Source organism: Convolutriloba macropyga, chromosome 3 (genome assembly GCF_964194025.1).
Source record: "Convolutriloba macropyga chromosome 3, txConMacr16.3, whole genome shotgun sequence".
Classification (NCBI taxonomy): Eukaryota; Metazoa; Xenacoelomorpha; order Acoela; family Convolutidae; genus Convolutriloba; species Convolutriloba macropyga.
Window position 1 is genome coordinate 40,038,098 of NC_134470.1, and position 19,165 is coordinate 40,057,262.

The 19,165-nt window shown below is 34.3% G+C and overlaps 1 protein-coding gene across 1 annotated transcript in view; it reads right to left on the bottom strand.

The window, feature by feature from the left end:
• Positions 1–258: 258 nt before the first annotated feature.
• Positions 259–19,165, bottom strand: part of LOC142337065 (GLIPR1-like protein 1) — a 19,192-nt gene continuing 285 nt past the window's right edge. Inside the window, exons 1-5 of the mRNA XM_075386130.1 lie at positions 19,097–19,165; positions 13,590–13,715; positions 6,930–7,075; positions 3,361–3,487; positions 259–664 (exon numbers count right to left, since the gene is read on the bottom strand). The exon at positions 19,097–19,165 is cut by the window's right edge and continues 285 nt beyond it. Coding sequence (XP_075242245.1) covers positions 465–664; positions 3,361–3,487; positions 6,930–7,075; positions 13,590–13,715; positions 19,097–19,165 — 668 coding nt within the window. The 3' untranslated portion in view covers positions 259–464. The remainder of the gene's footprint in view (positions 665–3,360; positions 3,488–6,929; positions 7,076–13,589; positions 13,716–19,096) is intronic.

The window sequence follows — 19,165 nt, forward strand, 5'->3', positions numbered from 1 at the left end:
GACATAGGAAGTGCTCATTTTTAAGCGGTATATTAAGGAGAGGACCGTTTTAATATTACCACAAACTCCCACGTGAATTAGCTCGCATTGCTTGCTGATTTCAAAGTACTCTTCACCGTCAAATGTAGAAATCTCAAAATTCGGTTAAATGAGAACACTCCACCAGTCTTTTTTTAAGCCTTTTCCGAAGATACAGAACTTATGTGCTGATTTAGAAAAACTTTGTCAATACCTGCTCTCTTGCATGCACTAAAATAATAAAAGTCCCCAATCCTAAACCAATTTGAGACCCAGAAATATAAAGTAGAAATTGGGTAAACGACAGAAAATTAAAACGATGATATGAGTAGGGGAAAAAGATATCCCGTTCACCAATTTTTGGACAACCAGAGTTGTTTGCCCCAGGCTCAGGCCCAAATCATAAGCATCATCGCCTTCTGTGACGTCATAAATGCTACAAATGTCTACCAGTCCTCAGTATCGTATTTGTACTGCTGTTTGAATCTATCTTGCAGCTTGCACAAGTTTGAGTAACGTTTCTTCTCGTACTTCCACGGGCAGCACGTACCCCTTCCCGTCCTGTAGAACTTGGCTCTCCTCTTCCATCGAGGTATGACGACAGGGGGCCAGTAATTGCACACAACAACGCACATGGAGCGACCACCTACATCGACCATTTTAGAAAATTTGGTAATAAAAACTTTAAAATAGCACATCATTGGAAAGAATCGAATAGCATAGCAAACAAGAACGATAAGTTTTGAAGTTTTAACCACTAACATATATGCAAAGTTATTTGGATTCAGGCGTGAAATACTTAAAATTCTCGCAGTCAGCAGCCCACTTCAATGTTACCATCAGCGAACATTGTGTTCAGATAAAATAGTTAACTGCAAAGCGCAGTTGAAAGCTTTTAAATGGACGCATATCAATTTATACTTATATTACTTTGGTATAATTGCCGCTAGATTACCACAATAGCTGCGAAATTGACTTGCGTGTATAAAACTATGCCGTATAAAACAGGTAGAGATAAACTGAAAAAGTTGTCGACTTACTTATATAAAACTCACTCCGCAAAAAAGTTTTTATTTGCGACCTTTTTGCACACATGAGTTCCTTGGACCTTCAACTAATTCAAATCAGAATTAAGTTTTAAAGTGCAAAAGTCATTTTATTGAGTGAGGTAAGCCGCGCACGGTAAAAATGTAGTCACGCGAGTAACCCAAAAACTTTCAATTAAGACAGAGAAGGGGACGACACACTCGCAAAAGTCAATAATGAGATTAAGAAGTCATTCACAAAAACCGAATTTTTCAGCTTTGCTGTGTGAACATATATAATACGAATAAAAGCGTCAGAAAAAAAAACAAAACACGACAAGTCCTGACCTACAATTCAAAGCATTTTCATTAACTAAACAAACAACTAGACGTTGAACGGACCATGAAAGGAATCCAAATGAAAAAAATAAAAAATCATAAAACAGTAAATAATGAAATGAAATTGTCCCAAGCGAACCAAAATCCAATAGCGAGACAGATAATTTTCGTTCATACACTGTTTTTCTCACTCTACTTTAAAAATGGAGTGAAATAATTCCACGTCGCAAAACTGCTAGTTTTTTCATTTTGTTTCTTGTTTCGACCCTTTTGATTTCCTATGCTACAATCGCGTTTACACTAGCAAAAAATTTTTCATCGGAGTGAAAGCAATTGAGACCATAAAAATGAAAAAGAAAAGCGTGAAAAATTCACTTGAATGTTTTTGAACAAAAACCAATCAATGGTCAAGTAGAAGTTTTGCATTCAAAAGACACACACTTTTACAACAATTGCTTCAAACTTTTTTCGACTGCAATTAAAAAACAAAAACCGACAAACGTTGGACAAATTGCTCGCGCACAACAGCGGTGCGTGCAAATTTAATTCAAGGACTGTAGCCTAGATTAAATATGGGTGCAAAAACATCTGACCAGTTTGGGATTCGAACCCACAACCTCCGTAGTTCTCGATAGAAGAATTCATCAGTCGGCTACCAGGTCCTTGAGATTTCCTATGCTACAATTGCTTTTACTTATCCGAAAGTGGGAGCAAACTTATCCGAAAGTGGGAGCATTCGAGAACATAACCGACTAATGTCGGGCGAACTGCTCTCAAAGGACCGGTGAGTGGTTGGCTTCGGTAGGTGGCTTAGGAACACTAGCATTAGGGAGCGGTGAAGGGAGTGTGATGTAGTGGGGGGCAAGCGTTTGGTTGGTTTCAAGCGACGGGGTAGGGGTGCGAAGGCGAGATCAGAGGGGGGCTCAACATGACAGCTGGAGGCGGGAGGACAATGGGAGTGTTGAGGGGTGGTAATGGGGGCTGATGGCTGAGGGGGTTGACTGATGAGGTCAAACTATTAAGAACAAAAACCGCCCTTCACACCATTAAATTGTTCCCTCAAAACAGTTTTGGTGAGTCGCATTCTTTGAGTATAGTAAGGTTTAGGGCGCCACGAGAACTTAGGGCTCTGAGCGCTGCCTTCTTTGGGCTCTAAACAGGTAACGCTTAACTCCGAGCGTTACCTGTTTATCCCGTTTTTGAAGGCGAAAATTCAAATGATTCAGACCAAAAAATTGCATAAAAGACCACAGGACTAATATAATTGCTACAAACTTCGTTTGAGAGCAATTAATAACTCAAAATTAAAAGAAGTATGAAAAACTTACTTGTGAAGTAAAGAATGTTCTTGAACAAAAGTACAAAAATGGTCAAGCAAAAATGTCGCATAAAAAAGACGCATTCAAAGGACGTTTACAATAATTGCTTTAAACTTTGTTCGAGAACTTTTAAAAAGACAGCGCCCCAATACAATTCAATCCGTGGATATGTAAAAAAAAGAAACGCCGCAATGTAGCTATAAAAATATCTCATTTTTGTTTCCTCTACAGTTACACCATCTGTTTGAGTAAGTGTCACATAATCTGCCGAAATCAGTTAATGTTTATGCCAAGGATCCTTCTACTCACTTCTCGTTCTCTTAAAGAACGGTTTCGATTGGAAAAATTTCAAAACAATAAAACCAAAACAAAAAAAGGGGAAGTTTTGGAGGCCCTTCAACCTAAAGTGTTGCATTTGTAAGGTTCTGATCAGGCTTTTTTGGATCTATTAGGTTTGTGCCCCCCCCCCCCCCCCCCCCGCTTTGTGCACATTATTTGTGCATATTATTTGCTTTGTGCATATTATTTGCACCCCCGGACGCTCGTGCCATTTTTACAATGATTTACTATGTAATGGCACGTACTCTAACCCGGGGGGGGGGTCCGCTCGGTCTCACAAGGTCCTTAAAGTGAACAAGTTTTGTTTGATAAATGCATACCAGCTGCACAGCCGACGTAGCTGGTGTTAGCCCACATCAACTGTTGCAGATGGAGGATAACTTCATCGGGTGATTTCCTCTTCACTTTTCCAGCCAGCTTGCCCGAACTCTTATCCAGGTTCTTCATCTACTCAAACGTAAAGAGATTCCATTGAAATCGCGCCACTAGATGGATTGAAATTTGCAACGTCAGATTATACGATTTATTCTTTGACACAGGGAAAATAGAAAAACAGGGACTATTCTTTGATAAATTTTCTTTTTTAGTTCACCTGTTGTTAGTAACACTGCTTGTTACAAGTTAAAGATTACATCACGAGAAAGAGTCACCGCTAGATACAAATTTGATCATTTTCAGCTTTTCTAGAAGCAATTAAAAACGCAGAAAATTGTTTTCTTACTTTCCAAGCGTGGACGCTTTAACGAAAACGTCGAAAACGTACGTCAACGTTCTAAATAAAAAAAAAGATAAAATTCAAGTCATGAACAAACTTGCCTCAGCTATAAAAACCTGTAGACTTTTACAATCATTGCTGCAAAGTTCGTTCGAGGGCAATTAAAAAACATCGGACAAACTAACGTCGGACAAATTGCTCTCGAACGACAGACGGCAAAATTAATTCACAGGGGGCTGTAGCCCAGATAAGTTTTTCTTTATGGGTGTCAAACAAGGAATTAGACCCCTCACCCTCCTGAGTGCCGGTCTGAAGTATTTATCACTCGGCCATGAGGCCCTTGTGATTGCTAATGTTAAAATAGCCTTTGCTTCACCAATACTTCATTTCTGAATAAAAGCCATTTAGCTCACCCAAAAATCAAGCCGAAAAAGTCATTCCAGAAGTGAAATTCGAAGAATGTTCTAGTACAAAAGAGCAAAGACATTCAAGCAAAAATTTTACAAAAAAGACACATGTTTACATTAATTGCCTCAAACTTCGTTCGAGAGCAACTAAAACATAAGCAATTGAAGTATTTTTTCTTAAATTTCACATTTCACAGTTTATTCTTAACTCCCTTTTTCTGATGAAAACAGCCAGCTACCTAAATTTCCCAATGACAGTAAGCTTTCATGCTCTTAAATTCGAGCTCTTAAGAACCACCCTTCAATGAATTTACGTCTCCTTACTTAGCGACTAGTAAGGCTCTATGAGAGCTGCTCAACAACTTAAAGCCCTACGAGCTATACCTCTTTATGCGGACGAAAAGTTAAAAGAGTCAGATGAAAAATATTCCAAGTGACAAATTGTAAAAAAAGGGACCATAGGACTAATATAAAAGCTACACATTCGCTTGAGAGCAAATAATAATCAAGAGCAGCGCAGTATAGCAATGCTCCGCTTATAGCTACAAAAAAGGATTTTTACAATTCAAGGAATTTGAATTGTATTGGGGCGCTGTCTTTTTTTTACGACTCGAAGAGGAGTATTGGAGAAGTCCTTTTTTTTTTAATCAATTTTATTGGAGTGATTTTTGAAGCGGGAAATGAAACGCGTGAAAAAATTTGGAGTGATTTTGGGGCTGAACAAAAGTTGAGAGCGGAGCAAAAAGAGAGTGGTTTTTGTTCATACCGCTGTTTTTGAGAGAGCGAGAAATTGATGTGTGAAAAAATTTTCTCTAAGCGAGCGAAATTTTTTTGTTCACGTGCGGCTTTTATACGCAGTTTTTTTTGCAACTTTTGATGGTTATGAGGCTTGATTATGATATTGTATTAGTTTTAGGCTTGTTTTGATAGGAATTGAAGGTTTCAAGTAGTTAATTCTGAGTTTAGTGCTAATTTGGATGTATTTGATCAGTTTTGCTGATTTTTAGACGAAATTTAATGATTTTTCGCCTGTTTCTTTTGTATTAATGCTTTAAGTGGGAATTGAATGGAAGCTTGTTACTTAGCGAATATTCAGCTAACAATTGACTAAAGTTTAATTGGTTTAAATCATTCTTTTCTTCGGAAAATTGACAGAAAAATTGAGAAATTTTAAACTATTTTTCCTTTTTTTTTGCAGTTTTTCTTTTTTCTTGTTCTTAGACAAGCTTCTTAGCCTATTATGACTTGCCCATTGTTTTTGCGAGCTTTCCATTGCCCTAATTGGAAAGGAATTTTACCCGGCTTTATGTTTCCTTGTAATATTAAAAAAAACTCAAGTTAAAAAAAACTTAAGTTTTTATAGTTTTTTGTTCAATTTGTTTTTGAATGCCGTTTCTATTCTTCCCTAAGTTTTTTATTGCATTTGTGGAGGTTCAGGGTTCACAATAATTGTCCTAGTTGTGTAGCCAAAAGTATAGTAAATTTGAGTTTAATGCTAATTTGTAGATTCTTGATCAGTTTTGTTGTTTTTTAGACGAAATTTAATGATTTTTTGCCTGTTTGTTTTTTGTTTTAATGCTTAAAGTGGGATTTGAATAGAAGCTTGTTACTTAAGGAATATTCAGATACCAATTGACTAAAGTTTTCTTGCTATAAATCATTTCTTTCTCGGGAAAATTGACAGAAAAATTGAGAAATTTTAAACAATTTTTCTCTTTTTTTTTGCAGTTTTTATTTTTTTTCCCTTCTTAGACAAGTTTCTTAGCCTGTTATGATTCGCCCGTTGTTATGAGAGCTTTTTTTGCTCTGATTTCAAAGGAACTTTTTTCGGCTTTATGTTTCCTTGTACTATAAAAAATTGAAGTTAAAAAAACTTAAGTTTTTATAGTTTTTTGTTCAATTTGTTTTTGAATGCCGTTTCTATTCTTCCATAATTTTTTATGGCATTTATGGAGTTTAAGGGTTCACAATAGTTGTTCAGTTGTTTAGTCATAAGAATGGGCAATTTTCTCCTTCGAGTCGTTTCCGGAATTCTTCCGGCTATGTTTTTTTTTTAAGATCTGTTCACACATTTTCATGATTTTTGAAGTCGAATTGGAGTGGTGATTTTGGTCACGCCGAAACAGGAAATGGAGCGAAAAAGCGAGTGGTTTTGCGGCGTGAATTTTTTTCGCTCTAATTTTAAAGTAGAGTGAGAAAACGGTGTTTGAACAAAAATTCGGTTTCTCGGTAGTGGTTTTTTGTTCACATGCGGCAATTTCTCTCTGATTTTTACTGTTTTTTCGATTTATTGGATCGGATTTTTTCTAAATGGTTTTCCCAATCCATTCACAGCTCATTCTAGGCCTAATTTTTTTTATTTGAATTAAATTTTAATTTCCCGCTAGTGGTTTTTTTGTTCACATGCGGCATTTTGACATTGATTTTGTGTTTTTTTTCTTATTTTTTTTATCTGATTTTTTTTAAAATGGTTTTCTCAATTCACTCATAGTCCATTCTAAGTCTAGTTTTTCTGTTTAGTCAATGAAAATTCTTTGAATTGTACGTCAGGACTTGTCCTGCTATGTTTTATTGTTGTTAAACACGCTCCTTTCACAAAACACGCTCATTTCTTGGAGCTGCTGGCTTATTCTGAACATGGGGTCTCATGTTGAACATTTTCACGTTTTCACTAAGTTTTTAATGAATTGTTTCATTTGATGGGCTGGAACTGCATTCAAAAATTGGTATCTTTCTTTCTTTGTGAGAGGTTGTGTTGATATATTACCTCACTGCGCCAGCTTCCAACTGCCTCTGCACATTGTTTACCACACGGCTCTCTCCTACTCGGGCTCCACCAGATGTTCTGCCCTGTTGAGAAGTCCCACCTTTTGTGTCCAAAAACACCTGCACACTCCGCAAATTTTACCGGATCTGTCAACACCGTCAAAACACCACTTACAGTCCTATGTGAAAAGGACAGACAATCGATTGATATTATTGTTCCAGCACTTTTTTCAAAATTGGGGAATATATATATATATATATATATATATATATATATATATATATGTATGTATATATATATATATATATATATATATATATATATATATATATATATATGGGAGGCGGTTTTTTCTTCTCAGTCACGAAAACGAAAAATTCCCATTGAAAACTTATAAAGAGAAAGACTCATTTTAACAGTTTTAATGTTCTTTTTAACATTTTAACAAAGTTTAATGTGAAAACCTATTGGAATTTTAGGAAAATTCGAAGATAGATAATCAAGACACGTTACTGTATGTATGCATATTTGTAAATATTTAACTTAGCAAGTTTTTAACTCTTGACAATGCAAGTTATTGCGAAAACTTTCGAGTAATTCAACAATTTTATATCGACATTTAACTCTTTTTAGCTTTTGACTTTTCGTTTACGCATCGTAGAGCAAAAATAAAAACACCATTTTAGGCAGACCCAAAGTGGGTTCTTTTTACAGCCTTAAGGGATATAGTGCAGCAGACGAAAATACAGAGTGTGTGTTCTCCAAAAAACAGAGACTGAGATGACTATTCTCTTTTATATAGCGCCAGCACGCCTGACTTTAGTCAGTCTGATAGATAGTTGCATTATGGGTATACCATTGACTCCAGTACTCGATACTATTATTACCGTATTTATTGAAGTTTATCGTCAGTGTTTTATAGAGTCGGTTACTCAGAGAGAACTTCGCGCAGTTAATCTACTTCTTACGCAGAAATAAGTAGCCCTAACTCTATATCTTTTAAGGCTGTCAAACGAGACCACATAACTGCCTTAGCTGGTGCAACTTAGTTAACAAATTCTAAACGTAAAAAAACTCGTTTTCAAAATTTTTCTTTTTCAGTTCACCTAAAATTTATTGAAAAATTATAATCCTTGAAAAATATTCCGAAGAGTAAAAACGTCAAAACGCGAATCTGCTCATGACAAATGTGCCTCAAGTCTACTAAATAAGAGCCTTTTACGCACCCTTTTATATTAGACAAGTAGAGTGCAAAAATTGTCAGAAATCTAGGAAATTAGAAAAGTTACCTAATGTTTGTCACGAATTGTGGTTTTCAATATGTTGGAATCTAATGTAGTGTTTATTAGATCAAGTATCAGATCTGCGAGATTTTTAAAAACGAATTGGCCAATTGTACTAATGAAACATAAAAAACTTACAAAATTTTTGGAAAAATTTCAAAAATGTTCTTTTCAATTTTTAATATCAAATTCACTATTACCGATAAAAGTGCCTCAAAAAGACCACACCTAATTTTCCAGATAAAACAAAAAAAAGATTTAATTAAACGGTGATGAACTATGGTTAAAGTTTAGTAGCCAAAAACAAAATTTACTTTTTTGGCGTTGGAGTTTACATCTATGCTTGTGTGCACGTGCTTTTGTGGGTGTAATTGTATGAGTTCGTGTGTCTGTTTTTGTATATGTGTGTATGTGTGTTATGTGTGTTGTGTGCGTAAGAAGAAAGAGTGAGAGGGAAACACAAAAGGTTGTTCTGAGAAGGTTGTTTCCTTTAAATATTACACAGAAAGAGGCAGAGTGCAAAAATGGTCCTGAATCGTAATAAATAGAAAGATTAATAATTATTTGTTACAAATTGCGGTTGAATATTTGTCCAAAATTGTTGTTTTTTCAAATATTGCTGGTTCCAGATTTGAGAGATTTTGAAATTTTAATTGTTTCATTATGCTCATGAAACAAAGAAAAACAAATTTTTCTAAAAACTTCAAAAGGTTCCTTTCAAAGTTTAGTGACAGAGTTACCACTATACTCTCCTCAAAAAATCTAGTTATTAAGAAAAAACTAAGAAGACCTAAATGAACGATGATGCACCTGGAGTAATGATCAGTTGTACAAGTAGTTTTCTGCAATAGAAATAAGTTCCTTTAGGATACTTCCAGTGGCAGCTCTGGCAGAAATTTTCTACGATTTCTGTACAATCAGATAAGTCACTACAAGCAACATTTTATAGAGATGTTTGCCGTAACTGTAAATCAAGTAAAAATTCATCAGTTCTCTTGAAAGTTGGGCGAGCGTCTGATTTCATTTGTATATTAAAAAGGTAATACTTCTGAAACCATGGTTAGTAGATGTTGACTGTGACTTCTAGATGCCAGTAAAATCAAAAGAAGCACTATATCAGAAGGCAAAAATAGCTTGTATTGCAGTAAAAACACTTCAAACAAATACTTCACGGTCAGAGAAAACATGAGCAGACAAAAAATTTTAAGGCATTCAGAAATTAAATCACGTTTTGTCTTTCCTGATAACTCACTGTTAGCAAGTTGTTTTTGAAAAGTAAATTAGAACACAGTTACTGTTCGATTCTGATCGTAAGAGAGTTTAACATTACAAGCTCTGCTTTTCAGAAAAAATCTCATTCCTTAAATTTTAAACAATGAGGCTCAATATTGTGCGTTTGCACATGATGTTCCGACCCGCACTCTTCTACATTTTTGACTTAACTGTCTTTTGACTTACATTTTTGACAAAAAGAATCAAAAATACATTTTTGAGATTTAAAAAAATCGTTACACAACCACACTAATAATTGAACTAAATAATGCCATGCCTCGTTTCATCGAGATCTGTCATTAAAAAGACTACGAGAAAAAATCAACAACAAAAAGCAAAAAAGGCAAATACAAAAACAAAACTCAATAACTAAAAAGCACCTAGTAACAACGTCAAAATACAATAAGACAAAATCCTATGACACAGATTTATTTTTTCCTAACTAAAACAGCAGATGAAATTTTTCTTTATGAGACTATGTAACAAGTCAACAAAAAGAAGAAATAAGGAGGCTAAAATGAAGAATCAATCAACATTTGTTAAACCAAATAATTTCGAAAGTCTTCAAAATCATTAAAAATCATTAATTTTTTGCAAAAAAACTCTTGATAAAAAACGAAAAAGTCAGAATGAAACCAAAAGGACCTGATTTTTGTTAGACGGATGCATCGGAACGGACCAACTATGTAGAAAAGCTCAAAAAATTACGAACAACAAATTACAAACACTGCAAGAACACAAATTAGTGGAGCCATTTAAATCATTAGCTATTATCCGAATATTGTATTTTAATTCAATTTCTTTTTAAACTACTTCAGCTAAAATTATACTAAATGAATAAATCAGTTTAATCGGGCGACGTTTGATAATCATTGGGATCTGTTATTACGCGATTGTGCTATAGGAACAGAAAAAGAAACAAAAATAAACCACTCACATAACTATATGAAAACGCATATTGTCCAACAAACAAAACATCAGTTACATCATGATATCAATAAACTTGTTAATTTTTAAAATAAAAGGAATTGAACGGCATTTCTCAATGATGAGAATAAGTTACAAGTTGACGAAAAAAACAACAAACTGAAAAAAATTGAAAAATCCTGAAATATCTTAAAAATGTATAATACACTCAATTTTATTATTCTCAACAAAAAAGACTGCTTTGGGTAAAATAATTCATTCAATCCTCAATTGCAAACTTATAAGACTAGTCACCATTTTACGGCTACCTAAAGAATGACGAAAAAAACAGCCAAATACAGCAAATTAAAAAAAATTTGAGCAAGCAATTAAAAATTGAAATTTACAGTAAAAATTTTTCTACTTTCAATTAATTTTTCAGCGGCAATGAGATTGTTCTTTTTAACAATTTGACACCAAAAAATCAACAAACATGAGCAAATACATCAAAACCTCGAAGTTTTGAGAAAACCCGTAGTCTCAATGCCATTAAATTCAATAGCTCTAAAAGGAAGCTAATAATTAAGCTAAATTAGGCCTCAATGAAACGAAAAAAAACTTTGTCATTCGCAATTCGTCGACAGGTATCTACTATAGACTTTAAGATAAGTCATTGACTATGAAAACAATAAAAACAAATACAGGCAAAGATGCAAAAATTAAGAAGAAAAGTGTGAGAAGAAAGTTTCGAAGCCGTTTAAACCATGAGTTTTTCTATGAAAACTTTATGTATGATCCATTGAAAGTATTATCTAATTCAATGCGACTATCAGTTTTAGGATAATGGGTTAGGATTCTCAAGGGAACCAAAATTACAAAAAAAAATCCAAAATTTTTTTAAAAAAAATTATGAAAACTCGTGCATCGAAGTCTTAGCAACAATAGCTGGAATATAAAACGGTTAAACAGATTAAATTTGATTCAAGTAGAACGCAAGGGGTTCATTACTGAGACTGACATTATTGAGGCTGACATCGGTTGATGTTCAACAAATTTCTCGAAAAATCATTTTTAAAATTCAATAGCTTTCAACGGAAGTCAATGAATACACTCAGTTATGCCTTGATTAGAGGAAAAGAATATTTGTCATTTATAGGTAACCAAAAAGACATCAGTATAAGTCTTTTGCCTATGGAAACAACAACAAATACAGTCAAAAACCAAAAATTCAGCAGAAAAGTGCGAGAAGAAAGTGTCGAAGCCATTTAGACTATAAGCATTTCTCTGACAACTTTATCCATGATCCATTGAAAATGACCCCTAAACCAATGGGAGATATCAACATCAGGATAATGTGATAAGATTTCAAGAGGAACCAATATTACGAAAATATCCGAAAATATTTTTAAAAATTTTTGAAATCTTGTGGCATTGAGTTCATATAACAAATAGTTAGAAGACAAAACCTTTAGCAAGATTAATTTTGGGCGCAGTTGAAAAGAAGGGGGTCCTTGCATTACTGAGTCTAACTTAAAATTCACAAAAACAAATTTATGGTCAATTAATTTTAAAATATTTTTCTCGAAAAATTAGTTTTAATGTCTTAACAGCCAATAGCTGTTCACTCAAAGCTCTAGATAGGTTCACGTGGTGCTCATTTCGAAACCTATTGCACTTTTTGTCGACGAGTCTATGCCATAGGACTCCAAAAATTTAGTTAAAAAAATCAAAATTTCATTCAAACTTACGAAAACTCAGGTTTGAAGCCAAAAAAACACGAATGATTCCTTGAAATAAATTTTTGTTCATTGGGCTTCATTAGGCTGCAAATCAAGTTGTCGTTAACGGACACTCGATATGAAAAGTGACTAGTCTCTAGGTGACTTGAGAAAACAAAAAAAATGTGAAAAGTTCTAAAAAAAGAGCTCTCAAATGGAGTTCGATTTTTTTTTATAGTACACTTCCCTATGAGACCAGAACTAGTCCTTCTATCGCCTTTCGTTCGTCTATTAGGAACTCAAAATTGATTCCTTTTGTGTCGTGAAATGGAATTTTGAATTAATATTTTAATAAAAAAGATCTTAATTTCAAGAAAAATTGTACTAAAAGTGGACAAATTCAACCCGTTGTTCACACAAAACTTCAATCCTCGATAACTCCTCCGATAAAAAAGCGAAATTCGAAAACATCTTTTTAGTTTCCAATTCTACGCTGGACGAGCTTTTTAATGATACCACTCACATTTCTCTACGTTGAATATATCGATCGGCCAAAATTGTCTAACCAAAAAAACCCATTTGAGTATATAGTTCCTCCCCCCACAAATGGGATCGGAACAAAAAGCTTACCTCTTTTCCAACTTTCAATTATGCATACCGGTTGTAAACTCAGGCTTCTTCAGTACTAGCATTGGCAACAAATACCGGGCAACAAGGGACGCGTATAGAGATGGCATTATATTACTACGAAAATGACAAACAAAGTTTCTTTTCAACATTCTGATTTGCAAATGGACAGAGGAAAAAAGTACTGCTAGCAATCTGCCTTATTTCATCCTAAAATTCTAATTAAATAAGAACATATCACTGATAAAATGAAAACGATAAGTTGAGAGACAAAAATTGAAGCTTTTCATTTTCTGGAAATGAGTGCGAAAGCTGCTTACCATTGAACCAGGTCCTAATGATATACAAAAACTTAGAGAATGACATTATTGAATGTTTTCAGATTTGATTCCCAAGAAAATTCCAATTTGCAGTATCTTTTTAAATAATTTTGATGATAAAACGTTTTGATCAAAGCCGAATGAAACTATCGAACATATTTATTATGAAAAATATGCAGCGATGATTCGGCAGGGCGTAGGGCAAGCTATTTTTAAGGTAAAATAGGAACAAATCTAAGCTATCCGAGTTCGTGATAAAGCAAGAAATGTGAAAAGAGTTTGAAAAAACTTTTAGCCTGATGTTTTCCTTCAGCGATCGACTCAGTTTGCATTTCTCTGCAAAATATATTCTTCGGCCAAATTTAGCTCAACAAAAATAGGGCTGGCAAAAGGTTCGTAACCCTCATTACCTTGGGTGTCGCAAAAATACAACGCAAAAAAGCCAGTATAACAAATTAGCAATCAACCTCTGTTCATGCTTCGATTCATTATTTTGACCCTGTGTTTTTTTTACTAGAATGTGATCGGACTAACCATCCCAGTGTTCCAGTATTTCACTGTCTGCGTGTATCTGAGCCATTTGGGCCAGACATGGACTCCAAAGCATCTCTTTCATGTCACAGGGCTCGTCCATCCTGTTCAAGAAGTGGTCGTTCAATCCTACAATTTATTACGTTGGCAGATTGCGTTCACAAACAGGTAATGCATGCATGCAGTAATCACAATAAGTTGATAAGCAAAACCAACATTTTAAAACTTCAAAATATCAACTACACATTTTACAAAAAAAGGCCTTGACGAATTTTCAAAGCTACAAGGAATCAACAACACGTCACGTTGCGATAGAAATGAAGGTGTAAACATACACCTCTAATTTTTAGATAGCAGTACCCATGTTGAGGTCCTCGTTCAAAAGTCCTTATGAAAATACCCATCTAGACCATATTTGCCTATAATACCCAGGCAGACCAATAATGCTTATGATCCAGACATTGCCTCGTTCAAATGTTCGGTTCGTTCATGTACTCGTTCAAAAACGCTTATGAGAGGCTTTTGGTGCATAAAAATGATTAAAAAAGTAAATGCTGCAGACTTTAGCTCGCCTATGACGACGGTTTTTGCTCGTTTATTGGGTAGAACCTGCTCGTGTATGTGGCAGAAAGTGGCTCGTCTATGTTGCAGAGTTGGTGCGTCTAAGGGACAGACTTTGGCTCGACCGTGTGTGCGTTTGAACGCACCGTACTCCCTGTGTGCGGTCAAAAATGGTCTGCGTCATAAACGAGGACCTCAATCTGAGGCTATGCTCGACGTTCAATATTTTACTCCACAGTTTTATCAACTGATCATTTCCTAGTTGGTATTAAGTGTTTCAGAGGGGAGTAGCAAAGATCCAGCTCCAGCACGCTGTTGTCAACGAATTGAATTATAGCTTTGTAGGGTTTTCAACAAAATACCCCCAACTGTTTTAGCATGCAGCTCAACACAATTTGAAAAATGTAAATGTTCGAGAGTTTGTAGCCTTCATTAAATCATTTCAATGTCTCCCTCTCAACATAAGGGCTATTTTTGCAGCTATTTTTGAAAGTGAAGAATCCAATTAAGCTGGAAAATATCACACGAGACTCAAAAAAATTTCATTTAGCTCAGATCCGAAGCTGACATGATGCATTCAAATTTGGCGAAAAGCATGTAAGAATTAACATAAAAACTCTTTGAATGAAGCATGAAAAACAGCTCGTAACCAAGCTCGCACTTTTGGCGTCGAAAACGAAACAAAAGGTCACCAATAGACCCTTATCGTTGATATTAACTAACAAAAAAGACAAAAATTTTCAGAAAATAGTAGTTATTGAGTCCAATTATTCAGACCTTGGTGGATTCTGTCAAACTAAATAAGCAATTATATCAGAAAACAATATTAACTATGCCTCCTACAAAAGTGAAATTTCTCAATGCACTTTCGAAAAATAAATTAAATAAAATTTTCTTGGGAGAAAGGACATGCCGGCTATTATAAAACTCACTGATATTTGGTCTTGTGATGCAACATCATGTCATGGAAATAACAAGAATAATCGCGGTCACACATGATATCTAACAGTCCACCCGCAGGATGGTGGCTGAGCAAATCAGCGCTGAATCAGTCTACCGTCATTCTGTTTTTTAGGATGGCCAGTACTCCTTTCATGTCACAATTTACACTAGCCAGTCTGATTTTTGAGTAATATTTACGTCATGAAAAATAATATGTGCAAATTAACTCCCAACAACAATGTTTGCTTATGCGGTTCGAAATTCCGCATGGGTGCTTGTGACATTTAATTTGTGTAACAAGTCGTAACCATTGCTCTAAATGGGTTTTGTGGTAATTGCCTGCAAACCAGCTGAAGTATAAATAGTGTGTATATTACTATAGTAATTAGCAGTTATAAGGTACAAAAGTATGACTTTTTTTCTCGTCAGACTTAGTTTTGCGGAATGAGTAATTTTCAGACTATAAAGGATAAGTTTAGCCGGGGCGAACTCGATGACCTCAATATAATCATAGTGATAAAATATTGCACATAAAGAAACTAAAACATTCTGAAGATGCAATGTCTAATAGCGTTTTCCTACGGAATTTTGAAACATATTCGCAGATTGCCGAAAAATAGCCGCCATTGGTTCCTATATCCCCCATTGGGATTGAAAGAACGGATAAATTTAGAACAAAAACTGATTGATGTGAGAAAACATTCTAAAAGTGAAAACTTTTTCGATTTCACTTCGTAGTTAGACATACTCTTGATTCGTAATGAGGCTAATATTAAAGAGGTTAGTATTAACAGCAATAGTAACAATTTTCAAGCAGCGGGCATCTAAAATTGGGCTTTATTGGTTTATCCCGTTTCGATTTTTTATTTCTTTTTTCGATACTGGTTCTGTTCAGTTTAGATTGCTTTGCTGAGGAACTTTTGTTTGAAACACTTTGAGCAGAATGGTTGAAGAATAAAAATAGCCTACAGAAGTAAAAAAAATCATGCAAATTGTCGAAAAGTTGGCAAAATGAGATAAAGCTAAAGCGAAATGAATTTTTTTCCGATGAAGTAAAAAAAATCATAGCAGGAAAATTCCTACATCACAATTCAATGAAATCAATTTACTAATTACCTAAAAATGAACTTACTTTTTTTACATTAACATCAAAGTAAGACAGTTAACAAAGACCATGACCCTATATGCGCAAAAACGCACACAAAAAAAGTTTAAAATAAAAAACTTTGCAGATTTCTGTTTCCAAGATCAAGTGATTACATCAAGTTATGAACATTTTGTCCCTACTTCTATTTAGATTGAAAAAAATTGCAACAACCGTCTGAGGATTAGGGAAAAAGTAAATGGAGGCGGAAGCCGGAAAAATGACAAAGATCAATTCAGCAGAAAAATTTAGTTTGGATGTCAGATGCCTCAAAATAGGAAGAAAACAAAACTACAAGCAAAATCCTTAATCGTAGCAAACCATAAAACTATAGAAACTAAAAATTTTTAGCAGTTAGAATTTAACAAAAAGACAACATAGAAACAAAAGAAGGCAAGATTCAAAAGTTCGCATTATATTTCGAAAGAAAAAACGATATCTCAGTAAAAAAAAGTTAGCTAGAAGTTAGCACTAATAAGTCAACCAAAAAAGCTGCACTTGAAAGCCAAGGAAAAGTGTCATTGTTGACACAGTGCGGTATGAGCATAAGAAACAAAAACAAAACTGCAAGACTCAACGAATTAACTTTGAATTAAAATTTTTAAAAATTGTCAAAAACAAAGAGTTTTAATATCACCGAAATCAAAAGATGGGGATTGAAACAGTATTTCTAATTAGCTTAATTGTCATCAGCAGCCATGAGAACAGTCATTAATGAGACCCAGAGATAAAACAATAAAGTGGCTAATAAAAAGCCACAAAGCCCAAAAATTCGACAAAATGTCTCGCAAAAATTATTGTCAAAGTCATTGAAATCTTTGAACAGTAGCGGTTGAATCGAAAAACTTAACAGAAATTAGCACACTATGAGACCCGTCGCTGACAAGATTATCTGATAAGACAACAAAAAATGCACTAAGTAAAAGCGAACCTCAAATATTAACGGAAAATTTTTTAGAAAAAGTAGTGCCCTATTGATGAATAACAGTGGATGTTGAATTAAATCATTAAAAATATGCATATATAGTTTCTGAGCAAACCGATCAGATCTGTCATTTATGATTTAAGTGATACCGCAACAGAATTTTTAGCAAATATGTCAAAAATCAAATAATCGTTGATATTTCATTACTACAAATATTGTCAATTTGATAACAAGCATTAACTGTGCGTTGATGAATTCAAGCAAATGCAAAGAACGGAATTAGAACACAAATGCATTATTTTAAAAGCATTCAAGAGAAACACACTGGAAACAGATGTTAAATTGATGCATGTGAAAAAATTTCTTTCAAAACTGAAATTTTTTGATCACAACTAAAACCTACAAGATTTTTTGCTTATTCACTGTTCATACGTGGCTAAAATCACCACTCTAACATGACTTCTCACTGACATGAAAAAACAAAAAAATGAACAGATCTGAAAAGACAGCACACAAATACAATCCAAATGACTTGGATTGCAAGAAAAACATAGCCGGACAAGTCCTGAAACAATTCTACGAGTCTTAACAAAAACCATCAACTTAACAAAAACCAGACCAAGACAGGATAGTGAAAGGATTGGGAAAACCAATCAAAAAAGAATCCGATATATAATGTGAAAAAACAGTAAAAATTAAAGTCAAATAGCTGCATGTGAAAAAAGAACCTAAACGAAAAAACAATTAGAGCGAAAAAATTACACGCGGCAAAATTAATCGCTTCCTCGTTTCCCTTCCTGTAACCACGTGACCAAAATAATCACTTCAATTCGACTTCAAAAATCATGAAAATGTGTGAACAGATCTTAAAAACAGGGCCACAAAAATTCCGGAAACGACTTGAAGAAAAAAAAATCATTTTGAAACACAGTATTTACATAAACTACTCATATAAACTAATATAATTTTTGAAGTAAAATGATTATAAAATTCTTAAAATGAAAATACTTTAAAAACTGGAAAGCAACAATTTTTTTTAATTACAAGGGCACAAAAAGCCAAAGAAAATCATTGAAGCAAAAAGACTATTAAATGCTTGCAAAACAATAGAGCCGCCGCAATAGGCAAAAAGTTGCAACTAAGACTATAGAAAACACGAAAAAACTGCAAAGAAAATTAAGAAAAAACAGTTGGTTTTTTCTTATTTTCTTGCGTCATATCTATCAACAAAAAAACAAAAAAATTTTACTCACTTGCTATTCATAAATTACAAGAAACCTTGAAAACAATCCTAAAATTGATACAATACCATAATCAAACTTCTAAACCAGGAAAATAAAAAAAATACTGTTTTCAAAAGCCGCACTTGAACAAAAACATTTCGACGCTTTCAGAAATTTTTTTCCACCTCAATTTCTCGCTCTCTCGAAAACAGCGGTGTGAACAAAAACCACTTTCTTGTCCCTCCACTCTTCACAATTTTGTGCAGCACCCAAAACACTCCAAAATTTTCACGCGTTTCACTTTCTGCTTCGAAATGCACTCCAATAAAAGTGGTTAAAAAAGGACTTTCCAATGCTCTTCTTCGAGTCGTAAAAAGGCTTCTTTTGAATTGTAATAAGAGCGCATTAATAGCCTGCTGAGAAGATGACGGCTATTAATTACAAATCAAATCTACCACACACAAATTTATTGAAGTACGTGAAAAAAATTGAACATGCCACTGCTATGCAAATCCGTCATAGATTGCATCCATGATTGCATCCGTCATCGATTGCATCCTGTTAACTGATTTTAAAAAATAAATTAAAATTACTAATGTGTATATGGTTGACGCAGCGGTAAAAGAGGAAAGATTATGAAAAAAATGCAGGCGCTGAATTAAACTTGATGTTGAGTTGATACAAAGCTGCAGGAAATAAACGACAGGTATCTTACCAGTTACTGATACTCTATTGCAGTTGTGAATATTCAGACACTCTCGCTCATCCACGCGTGAAAATCTAG